The 23054-nt window shown below is 37.1% G+C and overlaps 1 protein-coding gene across 2 annotated transcripts in view; it reads right to left on the bottom strand.

Annotated features, from left to right (window-relative positions):
• Window positions 1-527: 527 nt before the first annotated feature.
• FLRT2 (fibronectin leucine rich transmembrane protein 2) overlaps window positions 528-23054 on the bottom strand; it is a 56512-nt gene continuing 33985 nt past the window's right edge. For both annotated transcript variants that reach the window (XM_059850103.1, XM_059850104.1), the window contains exon 2: window positions 528-8403. In XM_059850103.1, the coding sequence (XP_059706086.1) occupies window positions 6008-7993 (1986 nt within the window). In that variant the 5' untranslated portion in view covers window positions 7994-8403 and the 3' untranslated portion in view covers window positions 528-6007. The remainder of the gene's footprint in view (window positions 8404-23054) is intronic.

Below are 23054 nucleotides of genomic sequence, written 5' to 3'. Positions count from 1 at the left end.
ATTTTGGGTTATTAAAAGGTTACCTGATGAAGTCAGTGGTTGTAATCTCCTTTTTTTGGCAGAAAATATTATCAATTGAAAATGATGATTCCCTCATTGTCAGAAATACATAAATGATGGCAGGAGTTTGTCATTCTTATTATCTCTATTGTCCACCCTCCTGTGGTAAGGCAAGCAAGATTAGTTATCAGGGTCTAATGTGCTTCAGCAGAAACATCAAATGAGGGGAGGCACATTACAGGGGGAAGGAGGCAGGGCTAGGTGTGGATATATTGCACAGCCCTAGCTAGTTTTACATGATGCTAGGAGTTCAGAAAGAGTGTAAGATAATTTGTTGAGGAACTGTGACAATCAACAATATTAAATTTCTAAGCTTTGAAATAAAATAGCACTCAGCATCTCACTTTCTACCAAAGCAAAAAATTATTTCTTGTATATGGAAGTAGAAAAGGAGTAATTTCCATTCCTAAGCAGCTAAACCATCTCCTTATATATAGTATATATTACCATATATGTTATGTATAAGATTTGCTTTATACAAAAATTTATTAAGGCTTATGTATTAATCTTGTGCATTCTGAAAATTCAAGAACAATTTCGAAGGGAGAATTGGAAAAAATAAGTCATATTTCATGTCAAAGAAACAGATTAAATAGATAACAATAGTTGAAAAACAGATTCATGATTGTCATGTCATAAATGTCAAATATGTTTATCAACTGGCTATGCATATAATGAGTCACAGCTTCCACATATATATATGTTATTGACATGTGTAGCTCCTTAAGTGTATCTATTAATTGCAAACACTGGAGTACAGTCTGTTCTTATTTTACATTTCTTTTCTATATGCATTTTAGAAAGAGATAACTTTTTAAAGATAAGATTAAATCTGAGAAAATGAGGTAAAAAATTATTTAACTCTTTGAGAGACAAATAATATTTTTCTTTTAGAAACTGAAGAGAGGAATGAACAGACAGAAGTTTCAGTAGAAGGTCTGAAAATATTTCCATGAATGAAAGTACAAAAGAAGGATATTTTTTCTCCCTTTCATATACCCACATCCTTATTTTAATTAGCTTGCTAATATAAATACAGCGAAGTTGTTGAATTTTTAAATAACTCTTTACTGAATATGTCAACAAGATAATATATAGTGTATAGTGAGGTTTTGAAGTTAACAATGCGTGCAACATGGCAGATTGCAGAAAACAGGTAACGCAGACTTCAAACCATCTATTTTTCCATGTTAAAGATAGAAAGTATACCAAACACAGAACAGAATCAAGTGTGCATATCTCAGTTTAAATCAATTTTATGAAAGATTATCTCCAGATATTTGGGATCAACTCATGATAACAATTTGTTTAGTAGCTTATCTGTTTCTGAGAGGATCAGAATTCAGCTCTCATGAGGCACATTTCCACAGAGCCCCAGTGTAATAAAAGGTTGCCAAATCTCTTCTGTGCTAGTTTTCCATATGGACTACTAGCCAGCGTCCTTTTAAAGAGTAAAACATTCTCTGCTGTACAAAAGTTTAATGCCAAATGCTTTAATATTGCCTGTAGTATCATCTGGGATACAAAGTGCCCTGTTCAATAGAGTTCAGGGAAGGAGTGATCATCAGCTTCCTAGGATTATCTCTGTGTTTAGAAGAGAGCATCAGGCAGGATTTGATGAGGTTCAGAGCCAGAAACTTTTGGTTTTGGCACTCACTTCTGTTTTGTTTTTCCACTGAGCTGTAAAGATAAGTCATGTGTAAAACCATTATTGTCATGTTCTAAATAAAAAAAAACTTTAATATCTCCATGTTAAATTTAAGGTGAAGAAGTACTATAAATGTAGGATTCAATGGGGATTAACCACTTTACTGTCAAAAGCTGAGACTGAACTTTCACTTCAATGCCATTAATAAAGTGCCTTATGTAGACCCTTAAAACAATAATATCGATAAAGTTTTTCTGTTTGCAAAATTTAGGTTAATACATTTTTCAGAGGGAGAAACTTGTTCTCATGAAAAAAAGAAAATTCTTCCGAGAAAAATATAGTTGAACTACTCTAGTAGCAAATATCATATGCTACTTCATTTTTCTGTTTTACATGATATTCACTGAATTCCTTTATTGGGTTACATGGAAAACTGCTAGTATCTTTTCAGATCAAAGTAGCTTATTCCCTAAATATTCTTATAAAGAAATTCAGTAATAATGTTCCAATAAGAACCTGTTAACACAAAGTCCATGCATTAATCAGGTGTTTTTTTCTGCCAGCAAGCCACATGCAAGTAGCAATTATTAAAGTGACAGAATCCATTAAAATAAAGACCTGTTTGTAAATATATACATTATCAGAAGGAAGCCAAGTATTGGGAACAGCAGTGTTGTGATACCTCTTTAACACACTTTCACTTAAATGCTTATTATTTTGTTCTACTCATCAATCTTTCTGCATGTCTTTGTCAACTATTAGCAGTATACAATGGAAGATGGGTGAGATTTTGACTAAAAAAAAAAAATTGTCCCTAGATCAAATGTCCTTGGACAAATCAGGCCTTACAAGTGAATATTTTAAGTGAGTTGCCCATGTACATATTTGGCACTTCTGCTCTATAACCTTTAGTTATTATATGTGTTTGGATATCTGTCCTAAGAGAAGATCACCCAAGTTTTACAAAGCCCAAGGAAAAAGCTACTAGTCTTAAACTTTATATTGCCAAAAGATCATTGTCCATTTTTAACTCTGACTTTTTCTACATACTTTACCTAGTGAAATTTGCTCACTAAGTGCTTATCTAGGTGGGAACTGAAATGAAATGTGGCTGACACTCTGAGAAGTCCCAAATTCTGCTGTAGATTAAAATAAATTAACTCTTTTAAGGCTAAGGAAAAATTAAATAGAGAAAAAACATTATTCAAACTACAGATATGACCTTTCAGTTAACTACAACTCTGATTTTTTTTAGATAATATTCCCAGCTCTATCCACAAATTTTGGTATGTTAGCTATGTTTTTTCAGAAGAGCCTTTATAGTAAAGAAACTTTTGTCAGGATCACATACAAAATGATACTTTTTTTCATACTGAAGAGAAGCCTAAAGTAGGCTATCTTTAATATCATTGTGATTTTTGATCTAAGTAAGCGAGTCATAGTCTACATATATATATATATATATATATATATATATATATATATACACATACATATATATGTTTCATCATTCAAGATCAAAATGAACAGTTTGTGAATGCCTTCTCTTTTCATCCTATTCTATAATTAACCAGAATTGTTGTCATCAGGTTGGGCTTGTGAAACATTCACCTGCAGTACAGGCCAAACTCCCTGAATAAGTCAATTGCTACAAATAAGGTGCCTAGAGTACACTGAGGTCTAGAACAGAAGATTCCTCCTGCATCAGTAAATACCAGTAAGCTTGTACTTTCAAAGGAGGCCTTTTGAAACCAAATGTACAACCAGTTATTTCATTGAAATTAAATACTATGTCCACACCCCATGGGAATCACTGGCTCTGCTCAACTTCAAGCAAACTCCAGCAGTCAACAGAAGTGTGCAGAAGCACAATTGTTTGCTGCTTGTCTTTTGAGCTGTGGCACCTAAAATATGTTAAACAAAACAAAACAAATAAAAAAACCCAAAAAACCACCAAAACCAAAAGCCAAAGCCCAAAAGTATAAACATTATCATCAGTAAATAGATGACAGAAAAAACCCCGTCCACTTTGCATAGACATTTCTACCTAGAATTACGCTATTTGAAATCATATGGTAAACTTTTAATCAGCAAAATTTTAGTGACTTAACTATTACAGTAGCCACCAAGGTTGCTTAGAATACCCTCTATAGCTGGAGAAAATAGCTAATATAGACTGGAACTTCAAAATGTAATTTTAAAAGGTGTTGGTGGGAGGCTGTGGTTTCTTACAAAATGGTCGCACTTTGCCATTAATCATAACTGGGTTCTTTTTGTCATTGCAGACAATTAGTGTTATCATGTGGTCTGAATTACAGAAAAAACATGCTCATAGACTGCTGAGTTTCAAGAATGGGTTGAGTGAAATGAGAGAAGGAAAGGATTAAAACCCTCTCTTCCAGCATAAGGAGCTTCATAAAGTGAAAAGTCTGAGCATCCCACTGTGAAAGTGCTTCAGCCTTTACTTCCAATCCATATGCAGCAACTTTCTGTCAATCCCTAGGTGATCACTGTAAAACTTTCTCTCTTTCATTCCCTACTACCGCAGGGAAGTTTTGTCTTTATCTTTTGTTGTTTTGTTTTTTCCTTTTTTCTCCAATGTGTTGTAGCTTTAGCTTGTCCCCAGACTTGGGAGAAAATTAGCTACATTAAAAAAGCAAACTGAAAAATCCCCAAATATAAAAAAGCAAACTGAAAACCCATCAAATAATTGAATTCCACCATAGTTCTTGGCAATCACTGAGTTAGCAGAGTGGCTGAAATATTACATAATTTTCAGAACTGCATTATGGTTTTAACACAAGCATGATACTTCGCATGGTGCATGTAAAGCTCAAGGACTGAGAAGAATCTAAAGGTATAAAAAAGCAAATTCTAAACACAGCTACTCCTTGTGAAGCAGAAATCATTATGGAAAACTCAAAAATGCTTAAGGTAAAAGAAGGGCAATTCAGAGGGACACCTTGTACCTGTGTTCTCAAAATCCTCCAATTAATCAAATGCTTTGCTAATGTCAGTCTCTGTATACTTTAATTGGAAAGAAAAAAAAGCAAAACAAACAAACAAACAAAACCAACAAAGACTTGTACATGATTTTCCCCACTGAAGATATTTCAGTTTATAATAGCCCTCAAGGTCTTCTAAGTACTAAATAATTTTTAACAATAGATTTCTTGTTTGTTTTCTCTTTTTGTCTTTTTTTTCTCCTATTTCTCCATACTGAACATAACTCAGGCCCTTAAGTCAAACAAGGCTTGAACCATACAAATTATTAGCAAAACCTTTCCATTGCCATTATATTCTGCATCACATTTTCAGCAATATGCACTTTTAGATTTCAAATTACATGAACACATGCGTGAATGCTGCAGTGCTGGGAGCACTGGAGCGCTCAGAATTTCTCTCATTCGGGCCTTACCTTAATATGTTATGTCAACAAATGCTTCTCTATTAAGATGTGCAACTTAATGACACCTCTCTGTTACATACTGTTACATAAACTTCACCTCCCACTGAGAAGGGTCAGAGAACGCCTAAAGCTTCTTAATCCTAATGGAAAGCACAAACAGTTTCTGAGATAAAGACTAAAGTGTTGGGGACATTTTTGGAGCAACTTTTGCAAATAGGAATCAAGGTCACTTTGAGTTTGACACTGAGTTCTTTCCACGTTTCCTATTCCAAGCAGATTGAAAGAAAACTAATCAAACAAGAGAGTAGCTTTTTTGGCAGCACTCAGAACTCCAACTTTCAACTGGAGGTGAGAAGTGCAGACCTGACAAAGAGGAAGGGATATATTTCCAATTGTTTGAAGCCAAACAGCAACTGCTGGGTTCAAGTCAGAAGGGTTGTGCCCATTTTATCTGAATTGCTTTTGTCTGTTCCTAGTGACCCTGTTTTAATATGCACTTATTTTCCTGTATTCCAGGACACCTAGAAACATAACATCCCTCAGACTGCTTCGACAGCAAAGTGGTTAATGTTTGAAGAATGAGTCATTCTTTCCTTTGCCATGACATTGGGTTCTTATTGTACAACCCTGTACAGTACTCAGCAATAGTTTTTAAAGATTTAAAAAGCAAAGAGTTACAAAACCATTTGCAATTAACTTGAAATAGAAAAGATAGCACTTTTTTTTAAATCCCGTTATATAGTACACCGTATAAATTACAGAGTATTCAAATGCATAAATGCATCTGTGTAACATTTATCAAATGTAATTTTTTTTCATTATTCTTGGGGGGCTTATATTTTCTAGAGTTTTTTTCTCCTTGTCCTAGAGACCCCCATGGTCCCTCACTATCACGTATGACAGTGCTCCAGGTCTGAGACGTTGCTGTTGCAGTATCGCATGTTGTTGGGGATGTGGCAGTCTGTGTAGTTAATGCCCCCGTTTGGGGTATAAATGGGCTGCAGTCTGAAATCTCCTTTAAGGAGCTGATCATTATTTAAGGAGACAATCTGGAAGCTGGTTTCCGTCATCTCCAGGATGGAGTTGTCCTTCTTGGTCCCTGCCTCACAGTAGTCGTCTTTCCGACGGCCCCGGTTATATTTCCACTTCTGGGAGGTGTAACGACCTTTTTTGTGCATGTGCCAGCAAAAAATGCTGAGCAAGACCACGAGGACAAATATCACTGCACCCCCAATCAACCCTGCCAGCAGAAATGGGGAGCCTAGGTTCTGAGAAGTTGTCTGCTCATGGCTGGAAGGGATGTTGCTGCCATTGAAAAAGGAAGCCTTGGTTGTGGCTTCTGAACAGACAGTGTCTTCTCCAGTCCGGTAGTTGTTGTAAGTATCCAGTGGAACCAAACAAATCCGGTAAGTGGATTTTGGCTCCAGGTTTACCAAGCTTGATTGCTGCTTCTCACCACTAATTATTCGTTCATGAACAATTCCTCCTACCAGACTATGGCCCATTTTTACCCATGTGAGTTTATATGCCATCACGGTAAAAAGTGACATCCAGTTGACTTGGATGCAAGTGTCATTCACAAAATGGATGGAGAGCTGAATCCAATCAGACAAAGGAGGTGTCACCCTTTCTCTGTCCTCCCTGTCAGGCACAGTGGGGAGTGTGGCTATGATGGGAGTGAGAGGATTATATTTACTGCTTGAGGGAGGAAATGATGGGCTGGGAACTAATGTAGTCGGCATGGTTGTAGCTGGGACTGGGGTGATGATAGGTGGCAGACCAGGGGTGGTGGTGGGGCATGACAACATATTCATATTGAGCTCCCTGACTGCCATACCTCGGACCTGCTCTGGTCCCTGGCACATAAAACCACGTACATTGATGGAAGCAGGAATAAATTTGAGCCATTCAGTGACCCACTTAATGCTGCAGTCACATAACCAGGGATTATTCCTTACAGTGAGTTGTCTCAGGCTGTGGAGACTATCAAATACTCCCTTTGCCAACATCCGAAGCTGATTGTTGGAAATATCAAGACGTTCCAGTTTGTGGAGGTTTGAAAAGGCTGTAAGTGGTATATGGGTTATCTGGTTGTCCTGCAAGTAAAGTCTTAGCAGATGTGTACCTGGAAGATCGGGAGGAGGGTAAGTCAGTGAATTCCGAACTATTGAGAATTCCTTGAGCTTGGAGAGGTGGCTAAAAGTGCCTTCAGCTATGCCTTTATTAGTGAGGAGATTGCCGTCCAGGATCAGACGCTCCAGACTTGTAAGATTCTGGAAGGCCAGGTCTGAAATGACGGCAATTCGGTTTTCGTCTACACGAAGTTCTTGTAAGTCCAGCGGAAGGCCTACTGGCACACTGCTTAAGTGATTCTTGGACAAGAACAGAAGCTTGAGGCTGATGGCTTCCTGGAATGCCCCATCCTCAACGCCAACAGTGGAGATGGAGTTGTCATCCAGGTGCAGTTCTTCCAGCTTCAAAAGCTGAGCAAGAGCAGCACGTGAAATGGTCTGAATGTTGTTTTCCTGCAGGTGGAGAACCCTGACATTTTTGGGCAGGTTCATGGGGAATTCATCCAACTGATTGCCATACAGGTAGACTGTGTGCACAGACTGGACATTGTGCAACTCTGCAGGAAATCCAGCATTATTAATTTGGTTATTGTGGAGGTAGAGGACGGTTACACCCTCCGGTATCCCAAGAGGCACTGAGGTCAAGCTTCGTTCGTTACAGTAGACAAAGTTTCGGTCACAGCGGCAAACTTTTGGGCAGGCCAGAGTTTTGGAGACCTGTATGTAGAGCCCCAGGGAAAAGATAAGCCATGATTTCATGAGAAGAGCCCAATCTGTGGGCCACATTTTAGTCCACAAACCCATTTCTAATTTAAAGAAATAAAGTACCAAAGTGTTTAAGAGCTGATAACAATAATAACGCACAGGTAACAAAATCTCAGGTCATTAAAATTGGCTCCTATTTATGTCCAGTGTTCAGGCCAGAGTTACAGTCCTGGAGGCTAAGCATAAAATAATTCTTTTATAATTGGCCTGCCTCCTACTTCTGATAAGGAAAATACAGTCTTAGTAGCCAGGGTTACAATGTTTGTTGCCTTCCTCCATGTGTGCTGAAAGAGCCAGTAGCCATGTCTTTGCAAATGAACCACAGGTTACTTTAAAGCTACCAAAAGTCTCTGTGCTTGGAGGTGTATTTCACTGAAGTCGGTTGGCTTCTGTCAGCTTTCGGAAGTCAGCAAAGTCCTCATATTCATTATCTGCCAGATCTGGTCTGCCTGTAAAAGGAAAGAGAAAAGAAAAAGCTGAATAGCATGGAATGTTTAATAGGGAAGATTAAGCCCATTAGAAGACTATTCTAAGGCTGAACTCTTTATGGATTTTGGGAAAAAAAGGGGGAAAGAAGGCATTAATATTAAACATTAGCTTAATATTACTGCTAAATAGTCTTGAAATAGATTTGATGCAAAGTCATTGCAATGACTGAAGGACTTTCAGTGACTTCAGTGAAGGCTAGATCTATTACTTTCATTTGCATACTATACCTCCAGTCTTTGTCCTCTCGCAGTCTGTTTAAAATTTTAGAACTAAAAACAACCCAAAAACCTAAACCATTTAACTGGAAATTTTTGCTCAGGTAATTATTTTTCTTCTGCAGAACCACTGACTTCAATGACTACTATTCACTGATGCCTGACAGAGTAGACTGTGGGCTGTATTATTTAATCACACTCTATGTTTTTTTCATTTTCTACCAGACTCTGGAATATTCTGCTTCTATTTCTGTAATACCATTACATATATTGTCCAAATTAATGCACACAGATTATTTTGCCTTACTTTAGTGAATTAGAGACTTATGAGGAGAGTCTTTTAAACAAGTATGGTAGTCCATGAATGTAAGATACTTTGCTGTAAGACATGTACTTGCTAAAACTACCATCTTGATATTGGTTCTGATGTGAACTGTGCTGTCAATAGATTCCACAACTTGTTTTCCACTAAATGAAACAGGCTCACGTCTGCTAAGTTATTGTTTTAGGAGATCAGCTCAAGCTATGGCAGTTTTGCAGAACACTTCCTTTGAAACCATAAAGGTTAGATATGGCTTTTAATTTTGCTACACAGTTATCTGTGAATGGCTACATAAACAAGTGTGTTAACTTTAGTATAGCTGAGTTCCTTAATGTGCATTTTCAGCTTGTAAGCATACTTTTTATGTTCACAGCTACTATTTATTATTCAGATCTATACCCGAACATTCCCACTCTCCAAAGCATGCAATGAAAGGTACTGTGTTGTTTGATGCTATATTGTCTTGTTAGATGTTGTTTCCAATGATTATTGCCTCATCCTCCCCTCCAAAAGCATAGTTGGACCTAATGAAGGATATCAGCCTTGGCAAGTACAAAGCATGTGCAGATCTCAGGGTCTTCAATTACAGTGACATGAGCACAGTAATTTTGTTTATCCACATCAAAGCTCAGGCTAGGATTTCAAGAAAATAGAATTTTAGTGAACAAAAATCCTGTTTCTTAATGGTGGTTGATTTTTTGATTATTTTTTATTATTATATTTATATTTATATTTATTTAAATGAATTAAGAACATCCAGGTCATAAAGAAACAAACTTTGGTCGTACATAAAACCTTGTTCGTCTGATACAGCTGTGCAGTTTACAACACATCCCTGATGCTACTTTTGGGAATCCTATGGACTGGCAATGTAGAAAGCATCCTTAGGAGTCAAACTGTTATAACCCTTCAACCTTGCACTTGCAAATTACTGTATTTATTTAGAGCATCATCAGATATCAGCCTCAAGGTTCAAACAGCTGGAGACAAAAAAGTGAGACCCTGAAAAATCCTGTGTATCATTATGAATTCAAATTTTAAGATATGTAAATGTGATACTGTAATACAGCCTATAATGTATAGTCCTTTTATAGGAAGAGTAAGATTAGGTACTCCACTGTTCATGGTTTTCTCTCTCACAGGCATATTTCAGTCAAGACTGATTTCTTTTCAATTACGCCAGATGACGTGATACTGTAGAGAAACTCTTAACAGGATTACATTCTAACATGAGCCTAAGTGTGACAGTTTATCCGCCTTTAATACGGCCTGGCTCCCATCTAGATCCCAGTGCTCTGATCCGTCATGACACTCTCTTTGAAAATGAGAATGGATATGCAGAGCATCCTCTGAGATGCTCGGGACCACGGAGAGTAATAATAGTTGTTCTCTCACTTTCCCGTCATGGTCATAGAGGGACAGCCTGTACCTCTTCACAGATCCAATACCCTGCCCCAGGCTCCCTTCCCATTCCAAGTCCAGTTACTGATTAAGTTTTATTTGACTCCCGGGTACAATAGAAAGTCCAGCTGAGAACATGCAGCCACAGGCAGCTGCAGTTCCTGGTTTGCTGGGAATCTCCTAAGAAGGGACTGTCGTATTAAAATTGATTTATGCATTCATCTCATTTTAGTACTCTGTCCAGTGTACTTCTCTCCTAAGTAGATGTGGCACCTGAATTAAAGATTTCAGTAATGATTCAAACAAATTAGGTCAAGCACACAGCATTTCTCATTTGATATTAAAAGAAAAAGAGCTTTGATTGGACAGTAACTTAAACAGATTCTGGAGTTTCTCTCTTTTTTTGTTACATGGATTTTACTATTAGAAATCTGTTAAAACTTTCCTAATGTTTTCTTCCCTCATGATGGAAAGAAAGGTGGTTCTCTTATTAATGCCAGTATCCTAAACTCTAGATAGCTGTCCTTAATGATACAAAAAAGTGATACCAAAAAAACAGGACAGTTTATATGTTTTTGGGACTACTCTTGATTGTAAGCAAGAGCACAAAGACATATCTAACTAGATATTTATGACCTCACGGTTGACTGTGGTGTGGCAGAGGTAAAGAATGAGGAAGCAAGGATAAAACTGAATGTATTTAAATTAATTTTTTGGGAAAGGTTTTTCTTCAGCAGTCTTTTACAACTGCTTAATACTAACTTAAAATAGGGCTCATAGTTGCTGTACTTTTTAGCATAGCTCAGGGACCCTAATGCGAAAGTGAGTTCTGTGCGTCAGAAATCTCTATGACAAAAACATTAAAAAGATTGAAGAGTTGGAAATGTGCTTGATTAAAAAAAAGAAACTTTTTGAAGGAAAATCATCGTATGTAAACTCCAAAAGGCTAGAAAAGCATAAGCAGTTTTTTTCTTCAGTAAACTGACAAAACTGAAGGCAAGTAAAGTCACTCAACTTCCCCTCTCCCCACCATTCCTGACTTGCTGGCTTCCTAAAACAAGCTCTGTTTTCAATATTACTGCAAATTTACTGATTTTTTTCAGAAGTAGAAATTTGGAAGTGGAGGAATTAAAGGCATTCCTTAGCTATTGAGATTTCAAATATTGGGATTTGACTGATAAGCTATAGGCGGCAGTAACTTTGCTTATTTGAAGTCAGAAAGTTCTATGAACCAGTCTAGGTAGAGAAAAAGGGAAGTGTCAAAATCAACTTAAAATTTAAAAAATCATCAAGCAAATGCTGCAATAATAACACATCTGTCATCAACAATTTGGCAATTTTTGTTTCTATTTCCTCCCCTGTACACTTAATTTCTATTATTTCTCGCTGTATCCTCCTTAGACCCAAGTTGTATTTTCCAAGTGTGTAAGACACTTCCTGCCTTACTGCAGGATATTAAATCCCATTAGAATTTAAGGAATGATACAATGAAGTTAAGAAAGCTGCATTGAAAAAGATGAAAAAATAACACATATTTTACGTGGCCAAGTCTGAAAATTTGGCTTAGTAGTTCCTGCAATCAAAGGAAATATTTGTTTTCATAACTTACAATGCAGTTCTGATCAACATTTTTATCTCACTGGTTTTTTTACAAACCTGTCTTGTTTAAATTCCCTTTTAGCATAACTGATGCTAGCTGGAAAAGAAAAATTCTGGCTTTATGAACAGGATAAAATATAAGCCAGATGTTTCAACCTTTAAAATATCTTTAATCAGTTGATTGATTAAAGATATTTTAAAGGTTGAAACATCTAGCTGCAGGTTGGAAAGGTGAAAGATTTTTATTAGTTGTACCTCTACTGGTCAGAATCTTCCATACAACTTCCAGCCTTTGTCACAACGCATAGCCATCAAATAATTAACATATTAGTGAAAGTGATGTTCAATTATAAATTTGTAAAATCAATTCACTAGTAGTCTGCTTGTGGAACTTTTTCTTACCTCAGGTATACTGCCTCAGTGGCTCTGCCTATGCTGTCTAAAGAATCTCCAAAGCTGCCCTTAGAATCATCATTATCATTTTTCATTCTGTAGTTTTCCAAACATGAAGTCAAGGTCCCTGTGGCTACCCGAGAACCTAGTGATAGTCAGGGAAGATAACAGAGAATAAAGGGAGAAGATAACATGTGGAACCAAGCCTGCATAGGAATGCTACCTAAGGTAACATTGGTTACCTATAAGCACAGAGTTCTGAAGTGTTCCAAAGGCCAGGTTGTCTGCCTTCATTAGCCTAAACATGGTTTACTTTAAGGCAATAAATTTTTCAGAGATAATGCTTGGCTATTCTTTCCTTCAAAGAATACTGAAAATAATAAAAAAATAGGTCAAAGGAATCCAAGGCCTTTTTTTCTCTGATAGTCTAACCAGTTAGCAGCACTTTTCCCAGCAGTTCATCTGTTTATCTGGACCTGAGTGCCATGCAACAAAAATTGAGAGGCAAGCAAAACCAAAACCAAACGTTCATACTTGCTCTTTTCACTATTACCAGTCAGTGACTCTTATTTAGCACTTAACCATTTGGCATAAATTTTCTTGGCTGTACTGCAGACCAGGGTTATAATCAAGTCACATAATCTTACTCTACATAATTATAATACACAGTAAGTACAAGGCTATTATATCTGGAATTGAATGACAAACAGAAAACAAATCTAATTCCTTTCATATGAAATCTAGTGCAGAGCTCCTTGTTCTTAAGAAAACGTCCCTGTATCTATCAACTGGTAACAAGAAAAATTAGGAATAACACATGACGTATGCCTTTTCTCCATACAAATAAAGTTCATATCTGTCAGTGCACACATTAATGAATATTCTGGTGTTTTGGTTTTTGTGGGGTTTTTTTGGTTTGTTTATTTTAAAGTGATTAGGAGCCTTGGCTGATAGTTTGTGCTATATTTTTCTCTGTGAGTTACTTGAGTTTGAACTTTGTGCTTGTATTTTAATAAGAGTCTATAATCTCTGCATCAAAGGCATGGGGAAAATGACCCAAAGGAATCAAAATGCTTTTATAGGAAGCCTTTTTGCATGAGTGCTCTTCTGGCTCCTTCATAGCTATGAGTGTGTATTATATAAGAAGAGGCAAGGAGGATGTAAAAGAGGTGAAGAAAAAGGGATGGAGAGGAAGAAAACATCCTTGGTGCCCTATTCTAAAATGAATATTGATGACAGGATAATGATGAGTAGCTAGTATAGGAAGGAAACTTCATAGTGCCTCTGTACGCTGTTACAGACAAATGAAGTCTATATGAACAGATTTTGTCAGAGAAAGGCATTACTGTCTTTGCAATATTGTTAATAAAATGATTCAGCAAATGTACACATCTGAACTCTTGTGCTTTCTTCTACTCTGATCAGGATGTTTCTGGTTTTACTTGTCAATTTGCATTTATAATTATTCTCAAAACCTCAGATCAGGCAGCCTGAGGATGCAAGTGAAATTGATTTGGATCTGCCTTGGTGGAGAGAGGAGAAAATTTAGAGAGTGGTACATCTTGCAACAATGGGTGTAAAGACGTCATTTGCCATCCTTCTCCTTCTGGTTCTTCTGTAAACTTCTAGTCCTCAAAACCTTTTTTCTCTTTCTAGCTACATTCCTGCAAATTATTATGTGGACACATTGCCCAGAAGGATGCAGGCTTCAGGAAATCCCTTTTTAAAAGGCATGCTATTATAGTGAACAAGAGCTTTGTCTTTGGAAATTTGGGTAGAGTCAGGTTCAACAGGACTCTGATACAGCCCAATTCCTGACTGCCAGGAGAGGGAGCTAAGCCAGCAGGAAACTTTCTCTCCACTGAATAAACAAATAAATAAATAAATGTGGGACTTGTTTTCTTCCCACTTTGTCTGTCCTCACACACTTGCACACACTTCTTCCTCAAAGTTGTCTGTGACTTCTGATTTGTTTGATGGCATCTCTGTTACACACCTGACAAACTGAGTTGTATAGGACTTGGTTACTGGGAAAATTAATGTTCATGTATTATAAAAACACTATTCCCAGCTTCATGGTTCAAGACTTTTTTATGTGTGGGTTACTACAGAGTGAAATTACTCCATGGGCATGAGGAGGCTTGTAAGAGGGAAGGAGAGAAAAGAGAACAAATAATGGAAAATAGATAGGTTTTGAGGTAGAAGAGATTTTTTTTCCTTGCAGTAATAGGAACCAGTAACAGGTCAAGAGAGAGAACCTACTACAAGACATAATCACTGGAGTGACTGCTTTGGTCCAGGAAGCAGAGCTGAAATAGCTACAAGATCAATAACATTAAAGCTTCAGGTGGGGCCATGAATTCAAGGCTGCTGGTCATCCTGCCAGGCACTGTGCTGTACAACACACCCTGCTCAGCTCCTCTCACCCCTCCATAAATGGGCATTGAAGTGCCAAAGTTCAGGTGTGGAGACTACCTGCACTAATGTTATCTTCATCCTTTGTTTAACAGTTACTGAGTTGTAATAGAAGGAAGTTATTCTGAAAATTTGACATTGTGCAACTTCATCAAGACTACCTCATCTGTGAAAACTAATAAACTTCTGAGCCCAGGAACAACTGTGTTTGCAGCCTGTGGCACGATAAAAATGTCCTTGCTCACACACAGACACACATAGGTAAATACTGTAGAAGGTCTAGTGGAAAACATATCCATCCAAATTCATGTTTTGGTTTGTCATACCATCCAGTCTTATCTGAATGACTGTCTGGATGGATTAATCTTGCATGGACCTATTTATATTGATAATTTCATCTTCGGAGTTCTAGAAATGGAAAATTACCACCAAGAATATCCTGCCTGTGCAGTCCTGAATTCTAATGTAAGAAACACCCAAGCCTTGTATTAAAATTAATTGTAGCTGTTAGAGTAAAAGTTAATGAGGGTACACATGGATGGCAAATTAAAAAGCAAAATCTTTAATTGCCTATACATGAGCAGAGAGGACTCCCTCACAGAACACAAGGAAGAAGAAAAGGTGCAGAATTCCAGGTTTTTAACCAATATGAGCTTCTGAGCTGTGTAGGACTTCGAGGCAGCCAAAAGTCATTGACAGCCCAAGCATATTTTTATAGGGAAATATCCCTGCTTTCATTATAAAATTGCTGATTTCTGAAAAACTACTCCAGATGGTGACCATCATGATATTTTCACTCCAGTGGACAAAGAGGAACAGATGATCACCTTCAGGACTCATATTAAATGGAGTATTGCACCTACTAGCAAAAGGTTATTGGTGTCTTTATTAACCTTGCCCCAAGGCCTACTTTAATTTTTCACCAGTCTAATGCTGCAGTGTTCAAAACTTAGCAAATTTGTCAAGCAGTGAAAATTATCTATTTAGTATGGCAGTGAATTAATTCCCTAGTCTTTCATCCCCGAAAAGCTGTTCTCATATCTTAGATGAAATGGTTTTGATGGATCTCATCTAGGATTCCATAACTCACCAATGTACCATGTGATGATGTGAAGTTGGTTTGAGAAAGTTGGAAATAGCAGATGAAAAGAATCTCACATCAGGATCTATCCTGAACGTTTCAACAAAATACATTTTCATTAAAATATACTGTTTCACCAAAGCCAAAAACCTGCATGTAGATTTGTCAGTTTTGATAATGTTTTCAATAGGAAATGTTCCTGAGGTTCAATGTTTTCTGATCCTTTGTGACCAGAGACAGAGAGAAAAAACAATAGGGGAAGAATAAAAAATTGAATTTTTTACCCTAAAACATAGGTTTGGACACAATTCTACTTCATAAAAGCATTTGTAAAATAGTGTTTACATTCCATAATATAAAACCATGAAAATGGTTGCGGCATTATCTGCCTCTGGACAGCTGCACTTAACACAGTGAAAGAAATAGAAAAATAATCTTTCTTTGCCTTCTTGACCATTTTCCAGAGGGCTTACAGCTTTCCTTGATAAAACTGGACACGACTGTGTGAGAAAAACTATTAATACAAAACTAATTTCAAATAATTCCCCTTTTGGAACACATACATTCTGTACTGCGGTTAACATAATGCATTTTGTACTAAGAAAAACTGATGGCAACCTGCTGTTTCTTTGCAAACAAATTGGTCCCTACCTATAAATTATTCTACACTATGAAGCAAACAGTTTGCTTTTATCTAGAGATATGTGGGCAGCCTGGCAAAACATCTGTGGAGAATTTGAGATAGCTGCTTTTAGTGACCTAAGTAGCAAAACATTGCTGCTTTGGAGACAACATTTTGACACATTTTAAATGTGTTGCATGGTGCTACATCATTGATGAGAGCCTGTAGGGCATCACTTTACCTTGTGGGGTATCATTCGTTTAGGATCTCAGGCAAATGGGCGTGGGCTGTCATATTCTTGTCTTCCGTACTTGGACCATATGGTCTGGAAAGAAAATATGGAAGGAACTACCCCTCAACTTCTCAGACACCTCAATATAAATAAAGTTGAACGTGTCATCATATGTTCATCTTTCCAACAAAGGCAGATGGAGGTCTCTCCTTCCTATTTTAAAATTACTTAGCATGCTGCTCCTTCACAGCTCTAAGAACTACTCCATAAACTCTTCTTAGGAGCTATCGAGAAGGATTATTAAAGTTGCTTGCACTCTTAACTTCTGCTTCAGAGAACCTGTCATGTAAAGTATAGTCCCTAATGGGGTCAGTGAACAAAAGATGTTCCCCAGATATAGAAAAAATCTTGCTTATATGACAGACCCTGTAACAAGCAAATAGAAGGTTATCAAACAAATTTCTTAAATCATTGCCATCAAATATCCAGTTAACAGAAAAGGGAAAAGATATTAAGATGATGGATGAAGAATGTACCACTAAGCCTCTGAAATTCCTGTTCAGCTAAATAGGTGAATTATTTATCAACTGGACAATATCTCAGCATCAACAGTGCCTGACAAGAGCCTGGGGATCTGGATTTGTTATCTTTTCCCAGTGATCCAATGACACTTTTCTGTATGCACAGGTGGAGAAAGTGCAATAATCTCACTGAACCAGATATGACACAGCACTTCACACAAGAAACAACTTGTGCTTCTACATATCATCAGAAAAAAAAAAAAAAATCAGTAGTAATAAACACTAAAGGTATGGCTGCAACTGTAACTTCCTTATAGCAAAACAAAAACATCCATACACTGGTTATCTGGTCACCAGTAAACCCAGTGATTTTCTGAATACAGAGAGGAAAGAAACACCAGAGGCAGTAGGAGAGAAGAGCTTACCAAGGGTACAGACCATTAACAGATTTTTTACCTCACTTACTTTTATTTGGTTCTGCTATTTATTTTCTGCTGATTGTCATTCAAGATTCCAGTAACTCTATGATAATAACTATTTTCAGTGAGAGAGTCCAATTGTCTCTTTTTAGTGCTGCTGGTTAAGCACATATCCTAAGAATGCATACATCTGAGGATTGAAAGGATTGAAGAAAAGGTTATAGGCTAAAAGAATTTCTTTGTAGCAATGGGGATGTGAGTCTTCCCCAGGTCTTGATTCTGACAGAGAGCAAACTTTTTTGTCACTTTACTCTGATTTGGTTCTCATTTAGCGAAAGGCTACTCTATTGTTTTTCCCCAAGAGCCATTCAGATGTCCAATTTAATCTTGAAAGTTCTTTGAGAAAAGAAGGCTGCATGGGACAGAATTTAACATGGGACAGCTTCAGTTTTAGGTACAAGTAGAAATAGGAGCAAGCTAGAAGTAGTACATAGACATATCTAACCCAACGATTCTCAGCTGTGAGAGAATCCACAAGAATCTCCTGAGAACTCTTAAGGGATCACAAAATAATACATACAGGCAGGGTTAGCCAGCAAGAGTGCAGCTCCTGCAGGATGAAGGAGTGCCAATGATATGTTTAAACACTGACTGCAACAGTTTACATCAACCAAGAATCAACTATCTGCCTCTAATTTCTTGCAGCAGCCCAGTTCCCTGGGGAAGAAGAGACAGAGCAGAAGAAGAAATGGTGTTTACATCTGCAGTTGTGATTTAAGTCACTTTTCAGTACTCCTTCTGGTATACTATTTCTTTGAAGGAGCAGAGATGCTGCCAACACAGAAGGTGCTCAAAGGCAGAGCAGAGCCAAACGGACATCATTTCCAGAAGCTGAATGTGTTACTCCAGCCAATTTTTCTTTTGCCCCTTGCTGATGACTGTAGGATTGAATATTCTGTGCAAATAGTTTCACCTGATATACCAAATCACAAGTCTTCTGACCTTGACCTGAGAAAGGAGGATACAGTAATGGTAATAGGTCTAATTTTGTCCATAATATAGAGAGTAGATACACAGGAAAGAGTCTGCCATCTTTGTGCATTTATGAAGAAGCAGCTCAAAACAGAATGAAGCCTTGCTGTTTGGTTCTGAAGCTTCTATCATTATATTTTCTCAATAACTTTTCTAAAACATTTTTTAAAGAGCTTGACTAGGCTTATTTCAACTGTAAACTTCAAAGCCTTTTTGTTGAACGAATCCTGACAAAGATGGAAAAGAACATAGAAAGCAATTCTGCTTTGTTTTTCCACTTCTCCCCTTTACCTTTGAGGTCTGTGTGTGGTTGCATCAGTTGATCAAAATTGCCAGGAGGCCCAAAAATTGCACATGCCAAGAGTAAAGCAAAAAACCATACTCTTCTGCCATTAATGATTCATGGTGGGTTATTTTTAGTCATGTGTAGGCAGCCAACAAGATACTTGCAAACCACTTAAACTCTCTTAGCAACTTTTAAGTGGGTTCTAAGAGGTGCAGAAGCCTGGAGTTGGCCTTCAGCTCAAGTGCAAATTCCACCTGACACGTGCCAAATAATTCCAAGCAGCAATGTGTGTCATCAATATGTGTCCTTGTGGTAGTTTTCAGCACAGTCGTTATAGGAAGGAATGGCAAAATATTATCAGCATTTTGTGCTTATACAAAACTGGACCTCTCAAATGAGTTCAGAAAGGCAGAGAGGCAGTGCACAATAAAACCTGAGAGCAAGTCAGAGGGAGAAATATATAAAGAAAAAGTGAGATAGAGTTTTAAGCTATTCTGCAGGCAGCAAAATATGCCTGCTCAAAAATGCAATTATTGTTTTCTTTTGTTTGCAAGCACTCTATTTTTTCAGGTCACTGCATGAATCAAATAAGAAGACACTCATGTTTTCTATGCAGACCTCTGGGTACTTTAAATTAACTACATATAAAGATCTGCTATCTGATTTGGGGATTTGCTGATGGCTTTTTCTTTGTACTAAAAACTGAGGTAGGTCCCTAATACAAGTAACTTTCTAAGTATGGGAAATCTTGGATTTTGATTTATGTCTACACCAAAATTTTACATAGTAAATGCACAGGTTCTTTACTTACACTTCTGCTAGTAAGGCACATAGTTGGCATAACCCATTGATGCGGGGTACAAAGACAGTACATGCAATGCATGGTGTTTTCAGCAATACTACCTCTGCTCATCTGCTCTGACCTTTACATGTTCCTTTATTATAGGGGGTTATAAATTAAGAGAATTTAAATCCAAATCAACTTTGATGGCTATGGAAATATTGCTGTTGCTACATGCAAACGAGCAGGCATGGGCTTGCACCTTTCTGTTTCGTTGCACACACTGGATACATACATGTGTACGTGGAAGCAGAGCAGATGAGGAAAAATATCAAAATCTTCTGCTTTATGAAGATATGAATGGCAGAAGGGCCTATAAGCAGCCTGGAAAAAGGAATTTGAGAACATGACTAATTGCAGATGTTGCTTTGATTACTCAAAGGAAGTTTTCTTTTAGTGCAAATCCCTTTTTACTCCACCTCTGTCTTTGGACTACTGCATCTGTGTTGTGTTATGTCGAATACACAGCTTAGACAACAAAGGGGCACTGGAGATTGGAATAAATATGAAGGGGGGAAGTCATCTGAGGCTTCACCCATCACCACCACCACCCCCATACCCCTTCAGTTTGGATACGCAAGAATTTGTCAGACATTTCATTTCAAATCTATCTAGACATCTCTGACCCATTACAGCAAATAGCTGAGTTTAACTAAAAAAGTAGTGTAAAGTAGTAAAGAACAAAAAAATAAAACAGTTATAGCTATTCCAATGGATAAGACTTATTGACTTGTAAGAGTTCAGCCCCCCTCAACAGCTGAGTTTGTCTACTGTAAAGTACTATTTAAAAAATTATTTCCTTCCTATTTGAATTAAAATAAACTCAATTTCCTAATACCATGCATCCTGAGAAATGCTGCTGCATCTTCTATCCAAACACATGCTCAAACAAACCCACCCTGGCAGCAACTACCTTCAAGGCTTTTAAGTCTTTGGGAAATATTGTCCTCCTCTGCTCCAGTGAAACAGAAAACCATCCTGTATCCAAGAGAGAAAAAAAATCTGTTTCTATATTCACTGAAAATATTTCAACCATTAGCCCTCTTTAAAAAAAATATCCAAATCTTCTGCTCCTCTGCTTAGGGATTATAAGAAGGAGGAAATCTTGTCAAAGCAATAGTGTTCATTTTTATTATGAATAACAAACTCCTTTTAAAGCACAGATAAGGACTGAATAAGCACAGTCACTGTTTAAACACAGTCTGTGCCTGTTCTGGTCACTTTCTGAGTTCACTTCCTACAAATCACGGCTCTGCACTGGAACAAAAGAAAATGTGAGGTGATTTTAATAGGTACCTGCAGCAAATTAACTGCAAATACCAGTCTCCACCTGGGAAGCTTCTGACTCACACTGCCTCACAAGAAGAATGGAATTAGGAAAATTCTTGCATAAAAATTATATTTTGAATACCAAGAGAAACTGTGTTTCATTAAAATTAGTAGGTTTCCTTTGCACAGAAGATAGTGAAGTGAAAATTTCTGTGGAAATGGTTCCACAATTTACTGGTCTTTAAATAGGTTCCCTTAAAGAGAAGAGAAAGGGATTCACCCTCTAATATGTCTAGTTCTACTCTTTCAGGCACTTCTGGATGTCTACAGGGGGGAAACTGGATGGCAAAAAGCAACTCCAACAATTTCTTGTATTTGTTGGAGATAAAACACTGGGATATATGGACTGTTGGTTTCTCTCAGCTGAGAATTTCTTGTTTTAGTCATTCATATCTTATGGTCTGAACGAGGGACTGAGCATGACAACTGAAATGCAGCATGCATGGACCTATCCATTACGTTCCCAGAGTATTTGAGACAGAAATTAGATATGGTAGTGTCCCATAATGTATCTGATAGCTTAAAAGTCATTGAAACAGCTCAAATTCTGCATTTTGAAATTCTGGATATTTGCTAATGACTATAAATATAATGTTAAACCTAAACTGACCAAATAATGTATTCTCAGGAGCATTCCAAATGCAACAAGGAGGATGACTTAGCTGGTCTATTTTGCTTTTAGGACCATGAGTTTTTAAGTCAAGCAAGAAAATAAAATGGTAAAATGATGATGCAAAAACATTCTTCGAGGGCTAAATTCTGGTTCACTAAATAGCAATGCTCTGCTTTAGCTTTAGAGGACAGGAAACTGTAAGGAATGAAGTAGTGAACACAGATGGAACTGAAACATATCATCATGTTTTATATACTTTTCTTCAATGACCTCTGCACCTTTCCTATATAGAAAAACACAAGCCAAGAAAAAATATCTCTATATAAAATTGCATTGACTTGAAATTCACACTGTTTTGAATCTAGTGGTTCAGTTAGAACACACCTGAAATTTTTATTTAGCTAATTTTTGTATAAATGTTTTTTGGTTTTTTTTCTATTCCATTTGTATTCTTTGTATTATATAAATGGGATCTTTCTTCTCAGTGAAACTTTGGTGAAAGAGGTCATCCAATCAGCTGCCATATAAACTCTATATGAAGTCTGTGAACTTTCTAGGTTATGTCGTTTCCTTTTTGACTGCTGGGAAGGTTGTCAAACACAATCCTTTGAAGAAAGACTTGCTCACCATCTCACTTCACCTCCTTTGAGGTAGATATTTAGAAATCTCCTCATCTTCCACTAACATATAGAATCTGTAACTTTACTTGTGTTTCAGTCTAAGGACAGTTTAGAAAAAATGTCTCTCTTTCTAATAGAGAAACTTATAACAAAGAAAATTTCAGAATAAAGATAGTGATAAAAAGAAACAAAAGTAGAGGACAACCACAACTTTTCTTCTGATACTGTGCTTGATTCCATTCTATCACCCATAACACATCAACATCCATCCTGATCAATGTCATTCCCCATTTGGTGGATGAACTCTTCAAAAACTTTCACTACTCTTCACAATTGTTAAACTAAGCAATAACAATCATAACATTTAAAGTCTATTTTCTAAACAATCATTATTTTCCTCCTGTTTGAAGGTCCTAAAAATAAATAAATATAATCCAGACATGGTTTCTTGACAGCTGTGGTACTGGCACTTAGTAAATGCTTGGTAACAGCCAACAAGAATTGTTTATTTTCTTCTCTAAAAAAATTAAGTTAAAAATTTGTGATCCCAGAAGATAATGTTCTTTCCATGTTATATTTGCAAACTCTGTCTCAGGGAGTCAGGTCAGCTTTTGCATCAATTACTGCAGGACATAGTAAATATCACCTCAGAATGTTAACACAGCCATGA

The sequence above is a fragment of the Haemorhous mexicanus genome, chromosome 6 (genome assembly GCF_027477595.1).
Source record: "Haemorhous mexicanus isolate bHaeMex1 chromosome 6, bHaeMex1.pri, whole genome shotgun sequence".
Classification (NCBI taxonomy): domain Eukaryota; kingdom Metazoa; phylum Chordata; class Aves; order Passeriformes; family Fringillidae; genus Haemorhous; species Haemorhous mexicanus.
This window is presented reverse-complemented; position numbering and strand designations above follow the sequence as displayed.